A 27,488-nucleotide genomic window follows, 5' to 3' on the forward strand; every position below is an offset into this window, starting at 1 on the left:
CACAACTCCACCGACTTTAGTGTCATCTGCAAATTTACTCACCCATCCCTCTACGCTCTCCTCCAGGTCATTTATAAAATGACAAACAGCAGTGGCCCCAAAACAGATCCTTGTGGTACACCACTAGTAACTGGACTCCAGTCTGAACACTTCCCATCAACCACCACCCTTTGTCTTCTTCCAGCTAACCAATTTCTGATCCAAACTGCTAAATCTCCCTGAATCCCATGCTTCCGTATTTTCTGCAGTAGCCTACCGTGGGGAACCTTATCAAACGCTTTACTGAAATCCATATACACCACATCAACTGCTTTACCCTCATCCACCTGTTTGATCACCTTCTCAAAGAACTCAATAAGGTTTGTGAGGCACGACCTACCCTTCACGAAACCGTGTTGACTATGTCTAATCAAATTATTCCTTTCCAGATGATTATACACCCTATCTCTGATAAACCTTTCCAAGATTTTGCCCAGAACAGAAGTAAGGCTCACTGGTCTATAGTTACCGGGGTTGTCTCTACTCCCCTTCTTGAACAAGGGGACAAAATTTGCTATCCTCCAGTCTTCTGGCACTATTCCTGTTGCCATAGTCATGTTGAATAGATTATTGCACAGATCTGACCTGTGTCAGTTTGTATCTATTCTGGAGAAGGGTCATACGGATTTGAAGTTTTTCTCCCTCTACAGATGCTGTCAGACCTGCTGAGTTTATCCAGCATTTTCTGTTTCTGTATTTATCTTTAAATGTTGCTTTAAAAGTGCAGCTGTTTTTTGGCGGCATGGTAGCACAGTGGTTAGCCCTGTTGCTTAACAGCGCCAGGGTCCCAGGTTCGATTCACGGCTTGGGTCACTCTGTGTGGAGTCTGCAAGTTCTCCCTGTGTCTGCGTGGGTTTCCTCCGGGTGCTCCGGTTTCCTCCCACAAGTCCCGAAGGACGTGCTGTTGGGTAATTTGGACATTCCGAATTCTTCCTCTGTGTACCCGAACAGGCGCCGGAAGGTGGTGACAAGGGGATTTTCACAGTAACGTCATTGCAATGTTAATGTATGCCTACTTGTGACAATAATAAAGATTATTATTAATATTTTGCATTTGTGGCATTGAGTGGGCTAGGTAGGGTTACTGAGCGCTCGTTCTGTGACAACCCCAGTCAACATCAAGTTCCACATCCAACCTTTCTCGACAGGTGCACAGTAACCAGCCAAAGGCCCGACTAACCAGCTCTACGCCGCAATGGTTCAGTCATTTCACAGGCTGGTGGCTGGATCTCGTTTTGGTTTCTGGAAAAATCTGTATAATCAATCATTTCAACATTGTGGCACACGTCTGCCAGGCAGCTGAGTTTTTAGTTTGAAACTTATTACAGTGATTTGAACATAAGGCGTTCCCTCCTTTTCACATTCTTAAGAAAAGTGTTAGTGCAAAATCCAGCAATAACTCTGGATCCTTCAGAGAGGGCTATGGCCGAGTACTGATATCGGAACTTGATGACCTGCAGAGGGGGAGGGCAGGGAACGATGACGTACACAGTGAAATTAAATCTGGCAATGAGCGACCATTACAGAGCTGCAGTGTGTTCCTTAATATCCTGGCTTATTTTTAAACTGGGGGTTCAGAAAAACATAAACTCGGCCTGGTTTTCAGTAACTCCACAGCCAGCCCAGACTCAATGAGTCCCCACCCTCCCACTTCGAGGTTCAGCTACCTCTGGGCCGAGGCCTTCCTGGTCCCTCTGTGACTCACTACCACACCAGGAAGGCAATGGTGCAGTGGTAGTGTTGCTGGAGCAGCCAGGGCAATGCTCTGGGGACCCGGGCTCGAATCCCACCACTGCAGATGGTGACATTTGAATTCCATAAAAGTCTAATGATGACCCGGAAACCATTGTCAATTGCTGTAAAAACCTACCTGGTTCACTAATGTCCTTTTGGGAAGGAAATCTGCTGTCCTTGCCTGGTCTGGCCTACATGTGACTCCAGGCCCACATCAATATGGTTGACTTTCAACTGCCCTCTGAAATGGCCGAGCAAGCCACTCCGTTCAAGGGCAATAAATGCTGGCCCAGCCAGCAACACCCACATCCTGTGAACAAATATAGAAAATACATACACTGGTATTAAATAGGATGGGTAAGGAGCTAAACCTGCTTCTCGATGTGAAGTGAAGTCTTTGTGTGTAGTTTTATACCATGAGAGGTCTTGGGGGAGGGGGGTCCCATGTGAAGTTTTAAGTTCACGTTAAGTGTGCTGATGCCAACCGATCATTACTAAACACACCCATTTTCAAAACTGCCAGGACCACAAAGTACAAACAGTGAATGGGAGCTCTGAGTCCAAATAAGACTTGAGTAACCTCGGCTTCCAGGACCTTGGAAACGAGGCTCAAGAGTTTCATGTGGCCCTGTTGGATAATAATAAATGTAAAGAAAATCGTAACGAAGCTCCACCTTGTGGTGGCAATCCAGTTGTGAGAGCGAGATTACCACAAGAATAACTACTTCCAGCTCCTTCTCGTGAGCGCTGTGCTTCTTTTGGTTTACAAAATAAACTAAATCTACTAATTGAGGTGAATTGCCATCAATTAACACAAGACGAGTAGTGAAGAAACTGTGGCTTTAGTAAGCTAAACAGAAAGCCTCCTTTGATCTGATTGGTTGAGGAGACACGTTATTGCTTGCCATATTCACACAGGACTCGGGTCCACAGTGAAGGGCGCTGTGCTATTTTCACTGCTTGATTACTGTGGGTGGCAGTGCAAAGGCCCACAGAACATCTGTGGGTACGCGTAATACCGAGCGGTCACCACTCGCTGACTTCAAAATCCAGGCTGACCTAGTGTTTCTCAAGATTTTATCACTGCCAATCCACCTAACCTGCACATCTTTGGACAGTCGGAGCAAACCACCCCACGCAGACATGGGGAGAAAGTGTAAACTCTACACAGTCCCCCAAGGCTGGAATTGAACCCGGATCTCTGGTGCTGTGAGGCAGTAGTGCTAACTGCCGTGCCGCCCAGAAGAATCAACTGAGGGGTGCCCTATCGTCGGTCTGGGGGATATAAAAGATCCCACAGCATTATTTTGAAAAGCTAGGGGGGGTCTCCTCGCTAAAATCTATTCTCCACCAATCAGTTAAGCTTATCTGATCATTCTCACATCACTTTTGTGGGAGTTTGCTGTGATAAAATTGACAGTCCAACAATAACTAACCTTAAAAAAAGTATTTAATTGGCTGAAAAATATCTGGGGCTGTTGTGAAAGGCAGTATATAAATGCAAGTTCCTTTTTCTTTGACTGGAGGGCAGAAGAAAATGGTGACATATTATTTACAAGAAATATGTATAATACAGGTCATTTAACATCCAATGATTTTGTAGTTGGTGCTCGGCATTTTGAAAGAATGATGATGATTTTATTTCTCTTTTCTCAGTCCCAGCAGCGCTGACGTTGGATCCAATAACAGCTCACCAACGCCTCATTCTCTCGGATGACTGCACCATTGTGGCTTACGGTAACCTCCACCCACAGCCGTTGCAAGACTCTCCCAAGCGCTTTGATGTGGAGGTGTCCGTCCTGGGGTCGGATAGTTTCGACGGTGGCGTCCACTACTGGGAGGTGATGGTGTCCGAAAAGACGCAGTGGATGATTGGCGTGGCGCTGGAGTCCGTTAACCGGAAAGGAAGCATCCAGATCCAACCGTCGAGGGGTTTCTATTGCATTGTGATGCATGATGGGAACCAGTATAGTGCCTGCACGGAACCCTGGACCCGACTGAATGTCAAGTCCAAGTTGGAGAAGGTCGGCGTCTATTTTGACTACAATAAAAGCCTCCTGACCTTCTACAATGCTGACGACATGTCCTGGCTTTACACCTTCCGGGAGAAGTTCACCGGAAAGTTTTTCCCATACTTTAGCCCGGGGCAGAGCCATGCCAATGGGAAAAATGTTCAGCCCTTGCGAATCAACACCGTCCGAATCTGAAAACATGGGCTAAATTCAGAGTTCCCTTTTTGATTCTGTTACTTGCTCCCACTCCCCTTAATAAGACCATCAATTATTTCTCCTGCCCTCTGGTCTCCATGGGCCATGGCATTAACCATAGAGAGGGCACAGGTGGGTAAACCGCTGTCAGTGTCTTTGGCTGTGCCATTCACGAGCGGTCCTCCATTATGCATCATAATGGACCTGTGGTACCCTCTTGACTTTTCTTACCACTTTCTTTGGGAATACCATGCATTGGCTCTCTCTGCTTACCCACAATGACAAGGTGGTGATCAGGAACTTTGTGGGATGGGCATAAGTGCCCATTTCTTTTTTGCTGCATTTTGCCACCTCATTGGATTTATATTTTAGTAGTTATATATTTTCTCTCTCTCTCTTTCCGGCCCCATTCCTGTTTGGCACAGTGATGCATCAAACCTGATGCATCTCGCTGTAACAGCCCAGTCACCAGCATGAGACTAAACGTTGGCGTTTCATGCAGAAAGCATAGCAGATGGCTTGCGCCCAGAATTCTGTTTTGCATGCCATGTCTATGTGCCTTTGTGCTTATTCCCAGGTCAGCCCTGTACAATTCTCATCCACGAGGGTGGCTGAACGAGAGATTGAAACTGCAGCGGACACAAATTGACCTGAATGGGGACCCCTTACATTAAATGGACTCCCAAGCCGGTTTGGGGATTTTAAGCTGAAAACTGCAAAAATAACAACCGGCTACCTGAGATGTCTTAAAGTCTCTTTCACAATAACCAGCAAGCTTCGGTATTTTGGCTGCATGCACATTAATCGATGATTGGGGGCTCTTTTCGTTCCATGTTTCTTGGTGATTTAAAAAAACAAAAACATGAGTTTTGGTTAATGGATGAAGCAGTGATGGAAAGTGTCCACTGATGTTCGGCACATAACGTGAAACGGCCTTCAGACAATAATACTTCTCTTCAGTCAGCCTATGTCCTTAACGAAACACAAATTATTTATTAATGTTTTATTTTGGTTCGGGATTGGGCAGTGAATGCCAACTCTTCTTATGTGTCAGGAATCGTTTGGACTGTGGTTTTAATGTTGCTTTCCTGGAGGACCTGCTCAGCTTTGGAGTCCGATTGGGCCCTGATTCTGGATTTTTACACTAACTGTGGAGCTGCAGCAGAAACCTGACACATACAGGGTTATGCACACCCTGCGACTGGGGTTCAAATTGTACCTGGACTTCGATGGGATGAAAGTAATGTCTATCGGCTAGTCATGCTGGGCGGTCTCAACCCACTTTTAACTGGATGCGATCAGAAACGTTAAAGGTTGGGGCAGGGTCAAGGTGCCTTCAGCATACAAAATCCCTGCAGGCCTGTGAGTGTTTGATCCTGTCATTTTTTAAAAACAAATTGCTTTGTTCTCTCTCTCTCTCCCCTTAAGCACTGATCCTGAGCATTTATATGGAAAAAAGAAGTGGTGGGATGTACATCAAAAAGTACATGGAAAATAGTAGCCGGGGTAGGCCCTTCGAGCCTGCTCCGCCATTCATTATGGTCATAGCTGATCATCAAATTCAATACCCTGATCCTGCCTTCCCACTCCACCCATTATATCCCTTTAGCCCCAAGAGCTATATCTAATTCCTTCTTGAAATCCCCCAACGTTTTGGCCTCAACTACTTTCTGTGGTAGTGAATTCGACTGATGCACCACTCTCGAGGTGAAGAAATTTCTTGTCATCTCCATCCTGAAAGGTTTACCCCCTGTCCTCAAACTATGACCCCTGGTTCTGGACTCCCCCACCATTGGGAACATTCTTTATGAAACTACCCTGTCTAATCCTGTTAGAATTTTATAAGTTTCTATGAGATACCCACTCACTCTTCTAAACTCCAATAAACATGTGTTGCAGGTTGTAGTTGTTTTGGCTGGGGCGGGAGGAGGGGCAGGGTGGGATGGATGTGGGTGGGGGGGGGCACACATTTGAAGGAATAGGACAGATCAAGTTTGGGTAGTTAGCTTTCTAAGTGAAATATCTGCAATACAGTGGACTCCTTTCAGTCCCTTACAAGTGCTTTTTTTTTTTTTTTTTGTTGGATAAGCCATATTCCTGCATGGAATTTGCCAATGGGAAAATCAAAAATTTCATTTTCTCCTTCGGGAGACGTTCTCCGCTCTGTATATTCAAAAGTAAGTAAAAATAAAGTTCCCGTAGTCCCGCTTTTCTCTTTGAGGGGGAGAGCTGACTGGTGGAGTTTTAACCCGACGATCACACCTCAGGCAAGGGGCACGGTTAAGAAGGCAGAGCCTTCATGAAGAACTTCAGCTGGTACGGGAATTGAACTCGCGCTGCTGGCCTTGCTCTGCATCACAAAGCAGCAGCCCAGCCAACTGAGCTAAACTGACTCCCAATTAACTCCACTTGCACCGTCTCCCCACCCTCTTCTGGTTAAGTCTTTCCATCCTATAGGAGCTGACTCCCAGTCGGGAACAGTCCCACAGGCCCAAATGGGTGACATATTTCACCTGTGAACTCTGGCAATGAGAATTAGACTATTTGACTGTGAGGGCCTGTGTAGCAGAGGTCGTTGTCTCTGTAACCGTGGGCACTGAAGTGCGTCAAGAGTAAAGGTCCCATTCAGCAGAGGGATTAGGCTCGAGCCCTTTCTGGTCAGTGAGACTCAGCCATCTATTTGGCAAACAGAACCGCCGGAGAAAGCCCACTGCCAAAATGTTCCAAAATTAGTAGCAATTTGACTCGTTCCGATAACCTGGAGTGAGGGAGAGTTTTTAGACCCATTGTTTACCTTCCCTTTTTCACTTGAGTATTTATTTTTAGAAAGTATAACTGTTCATTTTATTGCTTTGACTTCTATGCGCTGGCTCAAAGGAAGCCAGAACTTAAAACGGTAGCTGCTATGTGATGGTAAATTGATTTTTCTGGAGCTATGATGGATTTAGATGCTCTTTTATTAAGCCTTGTTGCGATGTGTTTGATAATTACTCTTCCTCTGCCCACCTCCGCTCCAAAAACAATTAGGTCTGGCATCCTGCAGTTCCAGTGTGAGGCAAGTCCTCTGTTTGGTGCAGGCCAGCACCTCATGTTCCCTGCGTCGATGTAAAGACTGTCTTCAATCAGCTGTGCCTCATAAAGACAGCCGGCAATTCAGTGGGAGCGAAGCAGCTGGAGATGTAGCTAATGATGTGTTCACTCCCTTATAAGCGTTACACTCTGAAGACAATTCGGGACTGTTAATCAAAAGTTTGTTTTTCATTTGTTTCCTCGCGAGGCTGTTTCGCTGATGCAAAGTGAAATTTTCTGCTGACTGGCGCTTCCCAATTCTGGAGCTGACTTTAGAATGCTCCACTCTTGACCTTTTAGCTGCTTGTGAATCGCGGTGACTTATGGGAGCCTTTCCTCGTAGTGGATTGGGATTTGGATTGGATTGGATTTTGTTTGTTGTCACGTGTACCGAGGTACAGTGAAAAATATTTTTCTGCAAGCAGATCATAAGTACATGAAAAGAAAAGGAAATAAAAGAAAATACATAATGGGGCAACACAAGGTACACACTATAACTAGATAACCCCGGCATCGGGTGAAGCATACAGGGGTGTAGTTTTAATGAGGTCAGTCCATAAGAGGATTGTTTAGGAGTCTGGTAACAGCGGGGAAGAAGATTTTAGCCCCCAAGTCCATTGTCTTGTTAATCGATTTTGAAAATTGGCCACCTTGGTATGCGATGCCAATCAATAATTCTCTGGTTTGATTTCCCATGCCCTGGTGGTGATCACCTCCTTTATTGTTTGTTCCAGTACTTCACCTGTGTGGGTTAATATGCTGCATACCCAGATTAAGGGTGGGTTTTCCGGTCGTGGGCAGGGCAGGGAAATTCGGGGGGCGTCCAACAGTCCAATCCTTAAATTGTCCCATCCTTTAAAATAAAAAAATAAAAAATCTTCATTGTCACAAGTAGGCTTACATTGACACTGCAATGAACTTACTGTGAAAAGCCCCGAGTCGCCACATTCCGGTGCCTGTTCGAGTACACGGAGGAAGAATTCAGAATGTCCAATTCACCTAACAGCACATCTTTCGGGATTTGTGGGAGGAAACAGGAGTACCCGGAGGAAACCCACGCAGACACAGGGAGAATGTGCAGACTCCGCACAGACAGTGACCCAAGCCGGGAATCGAATTTGGGACCCTGGCGCTGTGAAGCAACAGTGCTAGCCACTGTACTACCGTGTCGCCCAAATGAGTCCACTTCCGGTGGGACGGGAAAACAATGAATTTGGGAGATTGTTTGACTGCAGGGGGCATCAACTGGGTCAGGTCCTCTCCCCACCCAAAATTCACACATGCACCCTCACCCAAAGGATGCAGTGTTTTTAAAAAACATAAATTTAGAGTACCCAATTCATTTTTTCCAATTAAGGGCCAATTTAGTGTGGCCACTTACCCTGCACATCTTTGGGTTGTGGGGGAGTTTGCTGATGCCCAAGACCTATGCAGTCAAACATGGAGGACACAGCAAATCAATTCTTGTTGACCTCCACAAGTAATACTGTAAAATGGGTGATTAGAGATGCTTTTAGGAGCTGCCTTAACCATCCAATTTGAATGCACGTTTCCTAAATTAATACTGCATTTTATTAAATTCATTAAACAATGGTGGCATGAGGAAATTATTTCTTTTCGTGCAACAAGTGACTATGATCTGGAATGCACTGAGGTGGGGGGCAGGTTCAGTCGAGGCATTCAAGAGGGAATTGGATTATTGTCTGGAAAGAAAAACGGTGCAGGGCTATGGGGAGAAGGTGGGGGGAATTGTTCAGGTGAATTGTTCCTTCAGTGCTGGAACCCGTTTCTGATTCTATCCTATGATTTAGACTTCTACTGATTTGTGAAGGTTCCTCTTGAATTAATGGATGTTGTGGTGCTGGATGTGACGGTACTTGTTGGTCACCTGTAATTGGATGACGTGGGGCAGGCAGCCCAGGGTCAAGAGTGTGGCATTCTAAAGCCGGTGGAAATTTCAATGCTTGTGAGGATGGGAGTGCAAGCTCTCTGCTGGAATGCAAACAAATGGACACAATTCAGGAGGCTCCCAGTCCGTCCAAAAGACTTTTCAAAAAAAAACTTTAGATCTTTTGCATCCTGCTGCAGCCCATGTGAAACCTGAACAGTGTGAAACTGACACAAAGTTGTATGGTCCACGTTGCTGAAGTTAGAACCTAACATCAATACAACCTACACAATTAGCCTCTCTCTGAGAGATCCTGTCAAGGGTCTTTGCTTTTCAACCTTCTCATTCGGATAATCATTAAGCCCATGAAATATTAAGGCCATCCATTGAACTTTTGAAGGTTTTTTGATTTGGTTCTGGTGGGATTATTAGGCGGTAGATGCATGATGAGTTTCCTAAGGGTTTGGTTTCAGACCTCCAGATTGTCAAGTGCATCGTTTGTATCCTCCTTGAGTATGTCTTTAATAAAATTCTGGACTGCTGCTTGCATATCTGGTCTACGTTATTTTATTAAGGGAGGTCAATGACTGTTCATTTTGATTGAGCCCTTTAGGTTTATAATGTCGACATAGGATGAGAAAAGATTAAGTATCAAACTTGCTGTTTTCCCTCTTCGATTTTCTCACTCTCACCTATGTAAAAGGTGCTGACTGTTGAGGAAGCACAGTTTCATGGATGCCAGCTGTCCTTTTTGCACAGTGGGGGTCAAATTGTTCAAATTCATGGGTGCCTGTATATTTAACAATGTGAAGCATCACAGATGACCTTGGTTCACAAGGCGGATCACACTATCCACCAGGAGTCACTCCGTAATGAAGCAGCTGCCCAGGGGAGCCAGGACAAAATGCTACTCCCATAGGATACACTGAACTGGGGTCAGAACTTGGATCTTCCCGGTGCCAGTGGCTCATTTTTAGCACCGATATTTCCAAAGTGCGGCTGCAAACTGTCCTCATCAATGCCCTGAGGAAACTCTACCTCCATGATTTCCAATGGTAATTGAACAAAGGCATCCCGGGGTGGGGGGGGTTAGCTTGGTTCGCTAGACAGCTGGTCCGTGATGCAGAGCGAGGCCAGCAACAGTTTCAATTCCCGTACTGGCTGAGGTTATTCATAAAAGCGCCACCTTCTCAACCTTGCCCCTCACCTGAGGTGTGGTGATCCTTAGGTTAAACCATCACCAGTCCACTCTTTCCTCCTCCCCCCGCCCCCCCCCCCCCCCCACACACACACACACACATCACACACCTTCCTCAAAGGGGAAAGCAGCCTTTGGTCATCAGGGACTATGGCGACTTTACTTCCCAATACCAGCCTAGCGTCCAATTTATCATTCAACTGGGAGAAGTTCTAAAGATAATGGTGACCATGGCCTCGTCGAGACCGTAAGTGTGTTTTATAGGGTGCCCTGAATTGGAAACGTTAGGAAATTCAGCCATGTTATAGTTGTTGGTGTCTGTCAACACACTCTTGTTGGTATGTTTGTACTTGGCATGGCCGATTACAGGGGTGGGCTACCATTTTCCTTCAACAGCAATGCACCTCACAGTTTGAATACTTAATAACCTGGTGAAGAATGTGTTCCCACTGGTGCAATTCCAGGGAGCTTGCTGACACTTGTGATACAGTAATTTAGTGCATTCAGCTTGAGGTGGGAACGAAATGCTAACGCATACAGAAAATAATTGAATAGGCTGGAGTTCAAATTAATTATAGAAAGTTTCAGACATCCGTTCTTACCTTTCAAAACAAACACATTGCCCTGAGGTGAATTGTACATGTGTATATTTGCTTGCCGCAAATTATTTCACTAACACCAATTAGTAACAGGTGAATGCACAGTGAGCTGAAAACCAGCACTTTAATGTTAATGGTTTGAAAGCTGTGTGGCAATCTTAAGGTTAGAGCATTCAGCTTCTCCAATGAGTTAACTTGCATTTATTTATATAGTGCCTTTCACGTCAAGAAATGTCCCAAAGCACTTCAGAGGAAAATTGACGCGTGAGCTGGGATGGGAGAGGTTGAGAAGGCCTTGTCAAATAATTGGATATTGGAAGGGTTCATGGAGGGGTGGGTGGGGTGGGGGGGGGAATTCCAGAGGGTAGGACTGAAGCAGCTGGAGACTTAATTGTGGGGCATGGGAGAGGCCGGGATCAGAGGAGTGGAGAGGCATAGGAGAGTCCAGGATCAGATGAGTGGAGGGTATTGAGGAGTAGATATGTGACTGCAGAAAGTGGAGCAGAGAGTGGGTGGAGCAAGGCAGGATAGGTTATATAGAAAGCAACAAGGCTAGGAGCAGGTACCAAACCCAATCTGTGCCAAGTCAGCTGGTTTAGAGATGGGGAGTAATAACAGGCCCAGAGCCTGAGGGCAAGGGTTGCCAACTTGCGATTAAAGGGTCCCAGGTTAGATTTGTGGCTTGGGTCACTATGTGGAGTCTGCACGTTCGCGTCCGGTGTCTGCGTGGATTTCCTCCGGGTCTGCTCCGGTTTCTTCCCACAAGTCCTGAAAGACGTGCTGTTGGAGGAGAATTGGACAATCTGAATTCTCCCTCCGTGTACCCAAAACAGGCACTGCAGTGTGGCGACTAGGGGATTTTTCACAGTAACTTCATTGCAGTGTCAAAGTAAGCCTACTTGTGACATTAATAAAGATTATTATTAATTAAATGTATTCCTGGAGATTATCACTTGATTCCCCCCGCCCCCCCCCCGCCATGCTGTAGCCACTTTATTTAAAAAAAATAAAATAAAAATAAATTATAGAGTACCCAATTCATTTTTTTTCCAATTAAGGGGCAATTTAGCATGGCCAATCCACCTATAGCCTGCACATCTTTGGGTTGTGGGGGCGAAACCCATGTAAACACGTGGAGAATGTGCAAACTCCACACACTGACCCAGAGCCGGGATCGAACCTGGGACCTCGGCGCCGTGAGGTAGCTGGGCTAACCCACTGCGCCACCGAGCTGCCCTGCTATAGCCACTTATTAACTGACACATCCATCCTTGCGACACATGGCCTTTCCTTCTCTCTAATTGGAAAGCAAAAAGGACACATCACCTCAATTGGATGATGCTTGACAGCTAGTATTTTTTTTTCCATTTTCAAATTTTTTTTATTTGATACAGAGAAAATGTTCAAAGAAAAAAAATTAGCTTTTTTAAATCTCCCTGTAATATTTCTCCATGGCTGCACGCAAGTGTCTTGGAGATTGATCTTTTAAAATAAATTTAGAATATCTCAATTAATTTTTCCAAAGGGGCAATTTAGCATGGCCAATCCACCTATCCTGCATATCTTTGGGTTGCGGGGGTGAGGACCCACGCAGTCATGGGAAGAATGTGCAAATTCCACACGGACAGTGATCTGGAGATTGATCTTTAAACTCCAGGACAATCCTGGACGGTTCGCAACCTTACTTGGAAGTGGTGGATGTGTAAAAAATATAAATAAATAAATGGAAGTGGTGGTACAATGGTTAGCACTGCTGCATCACAGCACTCGGGACCCAGGCTCAATTCCGGCCTTGGGTGACAGTCTGTCGTGGAGTTTGCACTTTCTCCCCGTGTCTGCGTGGATGTACTCCGGGTGCCCCGGTTTCCTCCCACAAACCAAAGATGTGCAGGATAAGGAGTTTGGCCATGATGGAATTGCCCCTTATTGTCCAAGAATGTGCAGGTTTGGTGAGGTTATGGGTTTTACGGGGGGGATGGTAGGGTGGGGGTGTGGGTATAGGTAGGGTGCTCTTTTCAGAAGATCGGTGCAGACTCAATGGGCTGAATGGCCTCCTTCTCCACTGTAGGAATTCTAGTGGTTCTATGATATCCATTTTGGTAGGAATAACAGCAAAAGGGATTATTATTTAAATGATAAAATATTAAAACGTGCTGCTGTGCAGAGAGACCTGGGTGTGCTAGTGCATGAGTCGCAAAAAGTTGGTTTTTCAGGTGCAACAGGTTGATTAAGAAGGCAAATGGAATTTTGTCCTTCATTGCTTGAGGGATGGAGTTTAAGACGAGCGAGGTTCTGCTGCAAATTGTATAAGGTGTTAGTGAGGCCACACCTGGAGTATTGTGTTCATTTTTGGGTCTCCTTACTTGAGAAAGGACGTACTGGCACTGGAGGGTGTGCAGAGGAGATTTACTAGGCTAATCCCAGAGCTGAAGGGGTTGGATTACGAGGAGAGGTTGAGTAGACTGGGACTGTACTCGTTGGAATTTAGAAGGATGAGGGGGGATCTCAGAGACATATAAGATTATGAAGGGAATAGATAGGATAGATGCGGGCAGGTTGTTTCCACTGGCGGGTGAAAGCAGAACTAGGGGGCATAGCCTCAAAATAAGGGGAAGTAGATTTAGGACTGAGTTTAGGAGGAACTTCTACACCCAAAGGGTTGTGAATCTATGGAATTCCTTGCCCAGTGAAGCCAGTAGAGGCTCCTTCATGAAATGTTTTAAAGATAAAGATAGATAGTTTTTTGAAGAATAAAGGGATTAAGGGTTATGGTGTTCGGGCCGGAAAGTGGAGCTGAGTCCACAAAAGATCAGCCATGATCTCATTGAATGGTGGAGCAGGCTCGAGGGGGCCAGATGGCTCCTAGTTCTTGTTATGGTTCATGCTTCGTGTTGCTATCTGGTGACCTCCACTGGAAAATGTGGGCATGACTCATGAGGCCAGAATCAGCCCTTCGGAATGATGTCCTCCAGTGTCGCATGAGCTATTGACATTCAGCCGACAAAGCACACAAGTGGAAGAGTAGCCATTGGGGCAAGAGGGTAGGCCACAGCTGAGACTGTATGTCCCAGCACACTGAGGAGAAGGAAAAAAGAAACGGGTACACAGTTAAAAGAACACAAAAGGTATTGGTGCCTGCTTTAAATGAAACTGCTGTAAAGTGGATTGCAGTGTAAATGTACACAAATTGCTTCACCAATACCATTCATCCAGGTCCACTGTCTCTCAGCTGAAGTCAATACTTCAACAAAGAACAAAGAAATGTACAGCACACGGAACAGGCCCTTCGGCCCTCCAAGCCCGTGCCGACCATACTGCCCGACTAAACTACAATTCTTCTACACTTCCTGGGTCCGTATCCTTCTATTCCCATCCTATTCATATATTTGTCAAGATGCCCCTTAAATGTCCCGATCGTCCCTGCTTCCACACCTCCTCTCCGGTAGCGAGTTCCAGGCACCCACTACCCCTCTGCGTAAAAAACTTGCCTCGTACATCTACTCTAAACCTTGCCCCTCTCACCTTAAACCTATGCCCCCTAGTAATTGACCCCTCTACCCTGGGGAAAAGCCTCTGACTATCCACTCTGTCTATGCCCCTCATAATTTTGTATACCTCTATCAGGTCGCCCCTCAACCTCCTTCGTTCCAGTGAGAACAAACCGAGTTTATTCAATCGCTCCCTCATAGCTTATGCCCTCCATACCAGGCAACATTCTGGTAAATCTCTTCTGCACCCTCTCTAAAGCCTCCACATCCTTCTGGTAGTGTGGCGACCAGAATTGAACACTATACTCCAAGTGTGGCCTAACTAAGGTTCTATACAGCTGCAACATGACTTGCCAATTCTTATACTCAATGCCCCGGCCAATGAAGGCAAGCATCCCCTATGCCTTCTTGACTACCTTCTCCACCTGTGTTGCCCCTTTCAATGACCTGTGGACCTGTACTCCTAGATCTCTTTGACTTTCAATACTCTTGAGGGTTCTACCATTCACTGTATATTCCCTACCTGCATTAGCCCTTCCAAAATGCATTACCTCACATTTGTCCGGATTAAACTCCATCTGCCATCTCTCCGCCCAAGTCTCCAGACAATCTAAATCCTGCTGTATCCTCAGACAGTCCTCATCGCTATCCGCAATTCCACCAACCTTTGTGTCGTCTGCAAACTTACTAATCAGACCAGTTACATTTTCCTCCAAATCATTTATATATACTACAAACAGCAAAGGTCCCAACACTGATCCCTGTGGAACACCACTGGTCACAGCCCTCCAATTAGAAAAGCATCCCTCCATTGCTACCCTCTGCCTTCTATGGCCTAGCCAGTTCTGTATCCACCTTGCCAGTTCACCCCTGATCCCGTGTGACTTCACCTTTTGTACTAGTCTACCATGAGGGACCTTGTCAAAGGCCTTACTGAAGTCCATATAGACATCTACTGCCCTACCTGCATCAATCATCTTAGTGACCTCCTCGAAAAACTCTATCAAGTTAGTGAGACACGATCTCCCCTTCACAAAACCGTGCTGCCTCTCACTAATACGTCCATTTGCTTCCAAATGGGAGTAGATCCTGTCTCGAAGAATTCTCTCCAGTAATTTCCCTACCACTGAAGTAAGGCTCACCGGCCTGTAGTTCCCGGGATTATCCTTGCTACCCTTCTTAAACAGAGGAACAACATTGGCTATTCTCCAGTCCTCCGGGACATCCCCTGAAGACAGCGAGGATCCAAAGATTTCTGTCAAGGCCTCAGCAATTTCCTCTCCAGCCTCCTTCAGTATTCTGGGGTAGATCCCATCAGGCCCTGGGGACTTATCTACCTTAATATTTTTTAAGACACCCAACACCTCGTCTTTTTGGATCACAATGTGACCCAGGTTATCTACACCCCCTTCTCCAGACTCAACATCTACCAATTCCTTCTCTTTGGTGAATACTGATGCAAAGTATTCATTTAGTACCTCGCCCATTTCCTCTGGCTCCGCACATAGATTCCCTTGCCTATCCTTCAGTGGGCCAACCCTTTCACTGGCTACCCTCTTGCTTTTTATGTACGTGTAAAAAGCCTTGGGATTTTCCTTAACCCTATTTGCCAATGACTTTTCATGACCCCTTCTAGCCCTCCTGACTCCTTTCTTAAGTTCCTTCCTACTTTCCTTATATGCCACACAGGCTTCGTCTGTTCCCAGCCTTTTAGCCCTGACAAATGCCTCCTTTTTCTTTTTGACGAGGCCTACAATATCACTCGTCATCCAAGGTTCCCGAAAATTGCCGTATTTATCTTTCTTCCTCACAGGAACATGCCTGTCCTGTATTCCTTTCAACTGACACTTGAAAGCCTCCCACATGTCAGATGTTGATTTGCCCTCAAACATCCGCCCCCAATCTATGTTCTTCAGTTCTCGCCTAATATTGTTATAATTAGCCTTCCCCCAATTTAGCACATTCATCCTCGGACCACTCTTATCCTTGTCCACCAGTACTTTAAAACTTACTGAATTGTGGTCACTGTTACCAAAATGCTCCCCTACTGAAACATCTACCACCTGGCCGGGCTCATTCCCCAATACCAGGTCCAGTACCGCCCCTTCCCTAGTTGGACTGTTTACATATTGTTTTAAGAAGCCCTCCTGGATGTTCCTTACAAACTCCGCCCCGTCTAAGCCCCTGGCACTAAGTGAGTCCCAGTCAATATTGGGGAAGTTGAAGTCTCCCATCACCACAACCCTGTTGTTTTTACTCTTTTCCAAAATCTGTCTACCTATCTGCTCCTCTATCTCCCGCTGGCTGTTGGGAGGCCTGTAGTATACCCCCAACATTGTGACTGCACCCTTCTTATTCCTGATCTCTACCCATATAGCCTCACTGCCCTCTGAGGTGTCCTCTCGCAGTATAGCTGTGATATTCTCCCGAACAAGTAGCGCAACTCCGCCTCCCCTTTTACATCCCCCTCTATCCCGCCTGAAACATCTAAATCCTGGAACGTTTAGCTGCCAATCCTGCCCTTCCCTCAACCAGGTCTCTGTAATGGCAACAACATCATAGTTCCAAGTAGTAATCCAAGCTCTAAGTTCATCTGCCTTACCCGTAATGCTCCTTGCATTAAAACATATGCACTTCAGGCCACCAGACCCGCTGTGTTCAGCAACTTCTCCCCGTCTGCTCTGCCTCAGAGCCACACTGTCCCTATTCCCTAGTTCTCCCTCAATGCTCTCACCTTCTGACCTATTGCTCCCGTGCCCACCCCCCTGCCATACTAGTTTAAACCCTCCCGTGTGACACTAGCAAACCTCGCGGCCAGGATATTTATGCCTCTCCGGTTTAGATGCAACCCGTCCATCTTATACAGGTCACACCTGCCCCGGAAGAGCTCCCAGTGGTCCAGATAACGGAAACCCTCCCTCCTACACCAGCTGTTTAGCCACGTGTTTGTCTGCTCTATCTTCCTATTTCTAGCCTCACTGGCACGTGGCACAGGGAGTAATCCCGAGATTACAACCCTCGAGGTCCTGTCTTTTAACTTTCTGCCTAGCTCCCTGAACTCCTGCTGCAGGACCTCATGCCCCTTCCTGCCTATGTCGTTAGTACCAATATGTACAACGACCTCTGCCTGTTTGCCCTCCCCCTTCAGGATTCCCTCTACCCGTTCGGAGACATCCTGGACCCTGGCACCAGGGAGGCAACATACCATCCTGGAGTCTCTTTCACGTCCACAGAAGCGCCTATCTGTGCCCCTGACTATAGAGTCCCCTATTACTATTACTCTTCTGCGTTTTGACCCTCCCTTCTGAACATCAGAGCCAGCCGTGGTGCCACTGCTCTGGCTGCTGCTGTTTTCCCCTGATAGGCTATCCCCCCCGACAGTATCCAAAGGGGTATATCTGTTCGAGAGGGGGACAACCACAGGGGATTCCTGCACTGACTGCCTGCCCTTTCTGGTGGTCACCCATTTCTCTGCCTGCACCTTGGGTGTGACCACATTTACATAACTGCGATCTATGACGCTTTCCGCCACCTGCATGCTCCTAAGTGCATCCAATTGCTGCTCCAACCGAACCATGCGGTCTGTGAGGAGCTGCAGTTGGGTACACTTTCTGCAGATGAAGCCATCCGGGACGCTGGAAGCCTCCCGGACCTGCCACATCTCACAGTCAGAGCACAGCACCCCTCTAACTGACATTGCGTCAATTAATTTAAATTTTTTTTTTTTTTTTAATACTTTTTTTTAAAAATTGCAAAGTTACTGTCAACTATCTGTTTCCTAGCACTAGATTTCTAATAGAAATGCGATAGCTAACTATAATACTCTCCGATCTCTGGCTTAGATATCCTCTAAATTATAATTAAGTTATTATGTTTAATTAGTTCCCAAATACTCAAAATTTTTTTTTTAAAATTTAGGTTAGAATCCCAACCAAATCCCAATTCAATATTAATGATTGTGCTTTGACTATCCTCTCAAAGATTGGCGTACTCCGAAGGACTTTCAGTAAGATGGTGAGAGGGAGAACTTTAATATTGTTAAGTATCTGATGTGCCCCCGCTGTATTTGTTCTGAAACTTAGTTAGGGGGAGGGGAGGTCTGTGAATTGTCGTGCAATGGCTCTTACCTCGAGAAGCTCGCATTAATTTCAGGTCAGCCTGTCAGGGTGACTTGACTGTCTCTTGGTTGTAACGTTCATACCCAAAATGAGCTTGGCCGGTCGCAATCCAGATCCAAGTGGGCATGCATCAACAGTGGAGAAACAATCCCATAATCTAATATTCGTTGACCATATCACCTATTGAAGCTGCAGGATGGTTGGTGTGAGAAGTAGTAAACTACCAGATTTCCACATTAGGGATGCTTTTTTTTTTTAAAAAAGGAGAATAATGAGACGACGCGTTTGGACAAAATAGCGGGAGCTTTCCTATGTTTATTTATTTATTCACTAGTGGGATGTGGACATTGCCCATCCTGAATTGCCCCTGAACAGAGCTTGCTGGCCATCTCGGAGGGCATTTATGGTACATTGCTGTGGGTCTGGAATCAAGTGCAGGCAAGGCAAGGATGGCAGATTTCCATTCCTAAAGGACATTAGTGAACTAGATGGGTTTTTAACAACAATTGACAGTGGTTTCATGGTCATCAGTAGACTTGTAATTCCAGATTTTGTTAAAATTAAAATTTCACAATCTTCCATGGTGGGATTTGAATCCCTAGGTCACTCGTCCAGTGACAATATGATTACACCACTGCCTCCCCCTTTGACAACCAGTTATAAGACAAAGTGCAAAGTGATGAGGTCTGTGCCTCCAATTTCCTTCTATTTAAGGAATTCAAATCATGTTATTTTGGAGAGTTATTGAATGGATGGGAAATATTAGAATGGAGGAAATTGATGGACCCGGTGTTAATGCAGGCTGGTCAGGGCAGGACTGATGAATGGGTGGTACTTGTTGCGAGTTTGGAGAAGGGCAGCTGAATTTTATATGAGCTAAAGCTTGTGGAGGGCGGAAATGTGGAGACATTATAATTGGTGTGTAGAAGTAACACAGACAATTATTTTTCTATCATTGGACAAAGGATTAAATTCATACTATCATCACCATCTCCGTTAAAGCGGAGGATTGAAAGAGCCATGTGCCTTTGTTTTTGCTTTGAAGCGAGGGTGAGGGCAAAACATTCTCTTTCTCCCCCACCACCACTAGTGCTGACATCAAATGAAAAGACTTAAAAGACTTACATGTATACCGTGCCTCTCATATCCTGAGGATGTCTCAAAGCACTTCAGTCAACACAGTACTTTTAATGCAGGAATAATTAAAGGGCAAGGAAAGGTGGGGACTTGTTTGGGGGGGGGGGGGGGGGGGGAGGGAGAGAGAGAAAGTATGTGAGGGCATGGGCTCTAACAGCTATCTTAAATTGGTTGATCTGTTATCAGTCAAGCTCGTAACGCGGCTAATTTATGCATGTTCGAAGCGACATACATTCACACTATGGCCCCTTCTCTGCAAACAAACAAAACATGTTCAAGCCTTCTCTTTTTTGAACTACCTAGGAGCTCGGGGAGCCGAAGGCCCCCGCAACCCCCCCTCCCATTGCTTCTCCGTGGCAACACCATGGCCAATCAGATCTCAATCACCATGTTGGTGCATCTCCCCGCCAGGACAGCTCCGCTGTAGCTTAATGCATGCTGCACCCTGTAATAATTGCAGCTCAAGAGCCGACGCAGGGCTGACTTCATTGCCCACCTTGCCAAAGGTATGTTTGCTCGGGGTTGGGGATGGGATGAATGGGGAGGGTTCTGTTCCTATTAAAATAAACAAAGGATGCAAAAGATTCATTTCCATCAAGGACGTGGCTATGGAATGACGGAATTAGGACGTGTGCGATTTCCACTGGAGCAAGAAACATGGCTGGTTTAAATATGAAGGGATAACATTTCCACTTTAAACGCAGTTGGTGATCCTTATACATTGTGGCCAAAGTTTTGAAAAGTGTTTTTATTTGAGTTTCTACTTGCCTATAATTGAATGTAAAATATGCCCTGAGCTAGTGCCATCAGACAGTGTTTTAAAACATAATTTTTTAAAAATGCTGCTTTAAAAATATTTGTTGATTACAATTTAAGAGTACCTTGATTAATACCAGCTGAAATGGAGATGGTGTCATAGTTGCAATGTCACTGGGAATATGTAATCCAGCGAATACAGGCTGATGCTCTTGGAATAGGAGTTCAAATCCCCCCAGATCTGGTGGAATAAATGTGATTTTTTTTTTTTTTTTTTCCTCTATAAACTTAAGTGTACTCAATTCATTTTTTCCAATTAAGGGGCAATTTAGCATAGCCAATCCACCTACCCTGCACATCTTTGGGTTGTGGGGGAGAAAACCACGCAAACACGGGGAGAATGTGCAAACTCCACACAGACAGTGACCCAGCGCCGTGAGGCAGCAGCACTAACCACTGTGCCACCGTGCTGCCCTGGCCTGGAATAAATGTGATTAATTGAAATCTAGAATTGAAAGTTAACCTCAGTAATGATGACCATGAAACTATCACTGATTGTTTTAGTTTGGCTAAGATCAAGTGTCAGATCAAGCCCAAGATGTGGTGCAATGCCTTTTGTTGTGAACTTGGCTCTTGTATGTCTTCCTTGTGGAGACCATGAATTGGATTCAATTTGAATTTTAATTGGTTTTTGGAGCAAGGAATGAGATGGAGTAAGGGCTTGCCTTCGGCACATTGCTTTTTAACTTTAAGGATACGATAAAAACATTTCTTAAAAAACCCATCTGGCTCACTAATATCCCTTTAAGAAAATCTGCCGTCCTTACCTGATTTGGTCTACATGGGACTCCAGGCCCACGGTAATGTGGTTGATTTTTTACTGCCCTTTGCAATCGGCCAGTCAGCCTCACGGTTAAAGGGCATTTAGGGATGGGCAACAAATGCCTACATCATGGGGAAAAAAAGCAGCTTTAATCACGATATGAATCCACCACGAATTAGTTTTCGGGTTTAAAATTTCAAAATCATAAAGCTGTACAGCACAGAAAGAGGCTATTCAGGCCATCATGCCTGTGCACTCTGCAAGGGCAACTCACGGACTGCCAGATTTCCCCCCCCCCCCCCCCCCCCACGCCCTTTCCCTGTTGCCCAGAAAATTCCAAAAATGGTTAAAAAAATATTTGTAATATTTGTTAGTTACATTTGGGTCCATCATTTCTTAGAAAATTAAACAAAATTGCTTTCAAAACACATTTAAACAAGTGTCCTTCCACCCAAGTGAACCAGTTTAATATTTCTAGCCTCCTTAAATGCTCCAACAGTGTGAACAGTGGAAATTCCCAAGCGTGTTGACTGGATCCTGCTATGCATGTGGCCAGTTTTGTGGGCAGGATCAGCTCCTAGTCTGGCGTCATTTGAACTAGCACAAAAAGAAATTCACAGAAACTGAACTTACATAGTTTTCACTAACGTTTCACACGGTCAAAGAAAGCAGAATCAAGAGGAAGCTCTGGCCCATAATATTTTGACACCATTTTATTTACCTCACTGACATAGGGCAGTAACTAAATATCATACCCAAGACTTTCATTTTCAGCTAAAGTTCCATCACTATGGTCATTTACAAGGTAGCCATTTTGTCTCCCTCAGTTTGTCATCAGTACTTTCTCCATGGAAACAAAACATCACAATGTACAAATGACAGTATATAATGACAATAAATAATCAAGGGATATAAATACAAGTATATAAATACACTTTTTAAAAAAGAGATGCAACGGGAAAGTCTTGTCATTTGAGGAACAAAGACCTTTTCAAGAAAGTAATCTTGCTTTTTTATTCCTCTTCCATTTTCCACTCCAATTCTGAACAGTACTCACGAAGGAAGACTCCAATCTTTGCAGCTTACGTTTCTCCTGATCCATCCAGCAAAACGGTGCCTATTCCAGACCCTCAATAGTGCAGGGTGGCCCACCTGAGTCCATAGCTGTTGCTCCAAATAGGGTACTGGAGCAAAGGATGGAAGGAGGACACTTTTTGGCCTTTTCAATTGGAGATTAAGCTAGAGTGAGTGGTACAACATCATCCCCGGAGATCTGGAAGGTACAGACGTTTTGAGCTCAAAACAGCTATGCTGAGACAAGGAAAGCAACCAATAGTGATGTTTAGGAAATTAGGAAGATTGTTCCAAGGATTTTTTTTAAACTTACTGACCCAAGGTGCAACCCTATTGGCACTGTAAAGCTGGGGCGAATGGAGTATCACTCTGCTTGGCTCTGGAGTGTTCTAGCATTGGATGCAAAGTGAAATTTCGCAATTCTTCTGGCCAAACATAAAGCAAAACAGGTTAAAAGTGGCTTGAAAGAAGGATTTGCTTGCTGCAAACTGATATTGGAGGACACAACTACAAACATCACAAGACTCGAACAAGATCAGAGAAAGCATTATCCCCCAACAAAATAGTGTACATTTGGAACACTCTTGGGGAATGGAGTAGATTCAAGAACCAATTAAAAGGGAGAGCACTGGACCAATACCTGTCAAGGAGGTTAGCACTGCTTGATTTTTTTTTTCGGGGAGGGAGAAGGAATTTAGCGTTACTCGTTGGATGGCGGTCAGCAAGAAATGGTGCTGGTGGTTTAGAGTAGAGTCCATGATATAATAAATGGATATTGGGTGCAACAGCCTTGATGCTTCAAATGGCCTTTTCTTGCCTTAAACACATTTATGGCAAAAAGAACACAGGATTATTCTTCTCGGCTCACTTGATAAAAATAGGAAATGATTGGCATCATTCACAGATCGAGAGCAGCTGGGTCAGTACGAAGCTCTGTTTAACATCTAGATTTGGGAGAGGACAACAGTCCCTCACTCACTGACCGTTCTTTATTTAGCTTGAGCAGTAAGCAATGGCAGGGTATTTCAGCGTGCATTGCAGCTGAAACCCATCTGGTCTTCGCCCAACGTTGGCACATGCATACAGGGGCAGCAGCAGGAGTTACTAAGCAATAATCAGGGGCAACAACCTCACTGGCTGCTACACTGCTTCACTGAAATGTTTTAACTCAAGGGAAACAAAATAACTCCGTGGCCTTGATCTTCCAAAGTAGCAATTATCGACAGGTTGCCACTCCACTCAAACATTTCAATACCCTGACGGTGCTCCGCATTTCTGGCTGGATCATCCGAGCCCAGTATCTTCAGAAATACGGAGCGTACAGTCCCATGAAGAAATTTATAGCAGCTACTGTACTATCTGCCAGTGTGAATGTTAGTGAATCGGTAGGGTGAGTGAGATAAGTGGCTAGGGTGGCAGGTGGGTCAAGTAGGCGATGGGTGGTCAGGGTGGGATGGGTGCTCCAAGTGTGAGGGATAGAGAGACGAGTTCTGCGGTTAACCAGGGCGCTAGACTAGGTGTTTTCTGTCAAATGTTTCAGGGGTCAATATTTAGGTAAGTACTGCAGGACTGCCCAAAGAATTTGACTCTAGCTTAGAGTTGGAAACTTTCACATGGGGCTCCCTGGGAGCAGAGGAATTGCCCATCAAAAGTTAAAACTTCCCGTGCAATTCACACAGAGCAGCACATCGGGGCTTCCCCACAGTCCCAAATTAAACCTCGGGTCATATGTCTGGTCTCCACTGGGAAGGTCTGGTCCTATTCTCTTGATAATAGGTTGTGATCGGAGACAAATTATTTATTTATTTTTTTTGCCTAACGTTTGAGGACGACTTATAAAGAACAAGAACAAAGAACAGGATCTTTTTTAAAAAATGTACTGCTCTTCGTAAGCATTGTATTTTTTAAATAAAAAAGCTGCCTGATCTGGGCTGTGGCGTGTCAGGTCGTCAGTGCTGTCCACATTCATTCTGCGACTGCATTTGTTTGCAGAAAGTCTCAAACTGTTGTTGCTCCAGCTCTGTCATCACTTTGTTCAAAGCGTAGATCTGTTGGGGGAGGAGGAAACAGCACAAAGTTTAACACTACCAATGAAAGCAATGTAACAATAGGCAGTTCAGAGTAAATTCAGAAATCCTGCATTCCAAGTGACTCTTTGAGATAATGATATCATCATGCCAATTCTCTGACCTCTGTAACGCAAGGCTGACCACTCGGTGCGTGACGACTCGAGTACTATGTCGATTTATTTAAGCCGAGGGGGTTCTCAGACACTAGGGAGAACTAAGTGGAGTATTTTTAAAGTCATTTCACATTAAAATCCTTACAACCAGCCCATAGATGAGGCTTTCATCTCAGACAAAGATCTCACAATTAATTTCAACCTTTAGGGCTCTAATAGTTACATTGGCAATAGCTAAAAAAGGATATCTTAAAGTACATACCATTTTCCAAAAAGGTTATAAATATATTATCTTATATATCATCATTTTGCATTGACAACAACATTTTATGTTGTGAAGCAGTTTCCAAAGCAACTCTAAATTGATGATGTGACTCAGGGGTGCCATGGATCTGAGGCACTCCCCCTTGGAGAGGGTGGCTCACTCCATTTGGCTTTACGTTGCACATTAATTCTCGATGGTGTCAATCCAAGTTTAAAAGGTGTTTTATGAACCACCCGGAATTTTTACAACTTGGCAGCCAATCTTTTTTAGTATTCTGAGAAAGCAATGCTCCTGCCCATATCGGTAGACCAAACAACATTCACTACCTGGGAAGAGGAGATCTCCTGTGACTGTGAGAGAATGATTCCCAGTAAAAAAGTATAAATCAGGGATACAAAAACAGGAAGTGCTGGAAGTACTCAGCAGATCTGGCAACATTTATGGAAAGGGAAACCGAGTTAATGTTTCAAGTTGGTGACCTTTAGTCAGAAGAATTCTGATGAAAAAACCATCAACCATGAACATTAACTCTGATTTTCTTTCCACTGCTTCTGCCTTATCTGCTGGGTAATTCTAGAATTTTCTGTTTTATTTTAGATTTTAAGGAGCACAGTATTCTACTTTAGTATAAATTGGGTACGCTGTATCTACCAGCAGTACAGGTAAGACATGATGCTTGTCCGGAGAGCTGGTGCAGACAATTTTGGAAAAATGTCATTTTTGCAACAATACACAACCCCACCACCCTCACTCCTTGATAGCAACTAGATCTCCAAATTGTAAAACAAATAAGCCCCACCTCTGGTGGAACCCTTCATGCACCCCTCTCAGCACAAATTTCACCTTCTACAAATACAGGAACTCAATCAGGTTCCTCAGCCACATCGAGGCACTGGGGGAGAAACTGACCTCCATCCCAACAGAACCCGCCGGTGAGCAATCAACGAGGCGGAGGCTGAAACATCATATCCCGCTCCCGTCTGCAGCTCATGCTGGTCTGACACCCCGAATATGGCCCCCAGGGGACCCGGCTCCAACTCCATATGCAGAACCTCGGACGTGGTGCTGAAAAATGACCCCCAATATTTCCCCAACTTTGGGCAGGGCCAGAACGTATGTACATGATTGGCTGGGCCCCTCCCACATCGCTCGCAAAATCCTCCACTCCCTCAGACGGCCAGATCATCCTTGCCTTCGTTAAGTACGCTCTGTATACCATTTTTAACTGAACCAACCCCAGCCTCGGCATTGACCCTTCACAACACTTCACACTATAAGAGCCAGCCCAGACATGATCGGCCAAATGGCATCATTCTGCTACATAACAAGACTGTGTTTTGGTGATAGGGTAACAATTGCCAAAGACTAATTCAATCTTGTACTCTAAGGTGACAGAAAATAAACTGACTGATCTCTACTCGTGTAGTTTTGAATCGCATCAATTCCTCGTTTGTGCTCTGGCTTTGTAACATCACAGGGTGTTTAATTAGCAAATCAAAGGCCAGCACGGTGGCGCAATGGTTAGCATTGCTGCCTCACACCGCCGAGGTCCCAGGTTCGATCCCGGCTCTGGGTCACTGTCCATGTGCAGTTTGCACATTCTCCCCGTGTTTGTGTGGGTTTCGCCCCCACAACCCAAAGATGTGCAGGGTAGGTGGATTGGCCACAATAATTGCTCCTTAATTGGAAAAAATGAATTGGGTACTCTAAATTTATAAAAAAGTAAAAAAATAATTAGCAAATCAGCCTAATACCACATACCTCAGCTCGCTGCCTCTGTTTGAGTTCTTGTAAAGCAGATTTCTGTTTGGCTTTGTCCCCTCGGTAGGGTGGCTCCTTTGGCTTTGGCTTCTCCTTACGGCAGGATGGTTCCATCTCCTGCTAAAAACAAATTGAAGAGAAAGACAAGAAAGATCTAAATGCACATGGACTGGCAAAATCACACTCTACCTCAAGCCGAGTTATTGCTAGACTTACATTGTTTGCCTATATTTAGATCCCAACATAACAGTAAAACTTGGGCGTGAGATCCACATGGGACTGCAAATCAATTTACAGAATGCCAAACTCTTCTCCTCTCTTGGCAGCAGTGGCTCCTTACAGGGTACAATTAATGGATGGCGAACACAGGTGAAAGGGCCACTTTTGATGCGTGTATGGGTATTTAATTTGCTGTTAACACTGCAGCCAAGCCTGCTTCAAAGGCCACACACTGGCAGTGCTAAGGGGGGGGGGGGGGGGGGGGAAAGAGTCCCTGGCCTTTCCTCTGAGGTGACACTGCAGCCACTGAGGTTAATTCTGAGGCCACAACTCTCTGGCTGAGAAACAGCTCAAACTGGCGAGGGATTATGGAAGCTGGGCCCCTTTGCCCCTCTCCCTGAGATCAGCCAGCCAGAACTGATGCTCAAACTCTTTCACCCAGACATTCAGTGTGTGTGTTGGGGGAATGTTTAACATTGACAGGAGCTGCAGTGGAAAAAGCCACAATCGCCAACCGAACTAGGGCGGCCAAGGGGCTCCCGGTACTTAGACCAAAACGTCTAAACCCTCACTCACTCGAAGGTGGTCGCTCTTACTCACCAGAGGCCCAGCTTAACCCCGCGGAACCCTGTTGCGTCGCCACCCCTTCCAGCCGGCAGCGGCCGGAACCAATTCCAGCACGGACCCAGCGGCCGGGTCCGTCCCTCAAAGGGCTCCGGGTGGTGCTGGTTTCCATGGGGACGGAGCCTCAGCATCAGGCAGTCAGGATAATGGGTGAGTGATGGCAGCTCAGCAACTGCAGCTAGCGGAAGGTGCAGTCCTCAGAGCAGCGATGGGGAGTTTGAGAAGCAGCTTCGTGTCAAGGAAAATACTCAGCAGCGTGGAAAATCTGAAAACAAATAGTAGACTGTGCAGGAATATAGGACAAGGG

The 27,488-nt window shown here is 45.4% G+C and overlaps 2 protein-coding genes and 1 long non-coding RNA gene across 5 annotated transcripts in view; 1 reads left to right on the forward strand and 2 right to left on the reverse strand.

Moving 5' to 3' along the window:
- Positions 1 to 9,479, forward strand: part of trim62.1 (tripartite motif containing 62, tandem duplicate 1) — a 98,044-nt gene extending 88,565 nt beyond the window's left edge. Inside the window, exon 5 of the mRNA XM_072478428.1 lies at positions 3,430 to 9,479. Within this exon, the coding sequence (XP_072334529.1) occupies positions 3,430 to 3,980 (551 nt within the window). The 3' untranslated portion in view covers positions 3,981 to 9,479. The remainder of the gene's footprint in view (positions 1 to 3,429) is intronic.
- LOC140392791 (uncharacterized) lies at positions 7,562 to 21,320 on the reverse strand. The gene is made up of 2 exons (XR_011935428.1): positions 21,061 to 21,320; positions 7,562 to 7,902 (listed from the first exon to the last, which is right to left on the reverse strand). It is a non-coding gene; the product is annotated as an uncharacterized lncRNA (long non-coding RNA).
- Positions 21,321 to 21,753: 433 nt separating this feature from the next.
- On the reverse strand, positions 21,754 to 27,269 carry svbp (small vasohibin binding protein). Of its 3 annotated transcripts, XR_011935429.1 has the most exons (4): positions 27,158 to 27,269; positions 26,339 to 26,458; positions 22,448 to 24,178; positions 21,754 to 22,329 (listed from the first exon to the last, which is right to left on the reverse strand). XR_011935429.1 is itself a non-coding variant. In XM_072478431.1 (3 exons), exons 2-3 carry the CDS (start codon positions 26,450 to 26,452, stop codon positions 24,080 to 24,082), a joined length of 213 nt encoding a protein of 70 aa, XP_072334532.1. In that variant the 5' UTR covers positions 26,453 to 26,455; positions 27,158 to 27,269; the 3' UTR covers positions 21,754 to 24,079. The 3 variants fall into 3 exon arrangements, 2 of the variants coding, with proteins under 2 accessions (XP_072334532.1, XP_072334531.1); XM_072478431.1 differs by having other exon boundaries at positions 21,754 to 24,178; positions 26,339 to 26,455; XM_072478430.1 differs by having other exon boundaries at positions 21,754 to 24,178.
- Positions 27,270 to 27,488: the final 219 nt, after the last annotated feature.

The sequence above is a fragment of the Scyliorhinus torazame genome, chromosome 16 (assembly GCF_047496885.1).
Source record: "Scyliorhinus torazame isolate Kashiwa2021f chromosome 16, sScyTor2.1, whole genome shotgun sequence".
NCBI classification, from domain to species: Eukaryota; Metazoa; Chordata; class Chondrichthyes; order Carcharhiniformes; family Scyliorhinidae; genus Scyliorhinus; species Scyliorhinus torazame.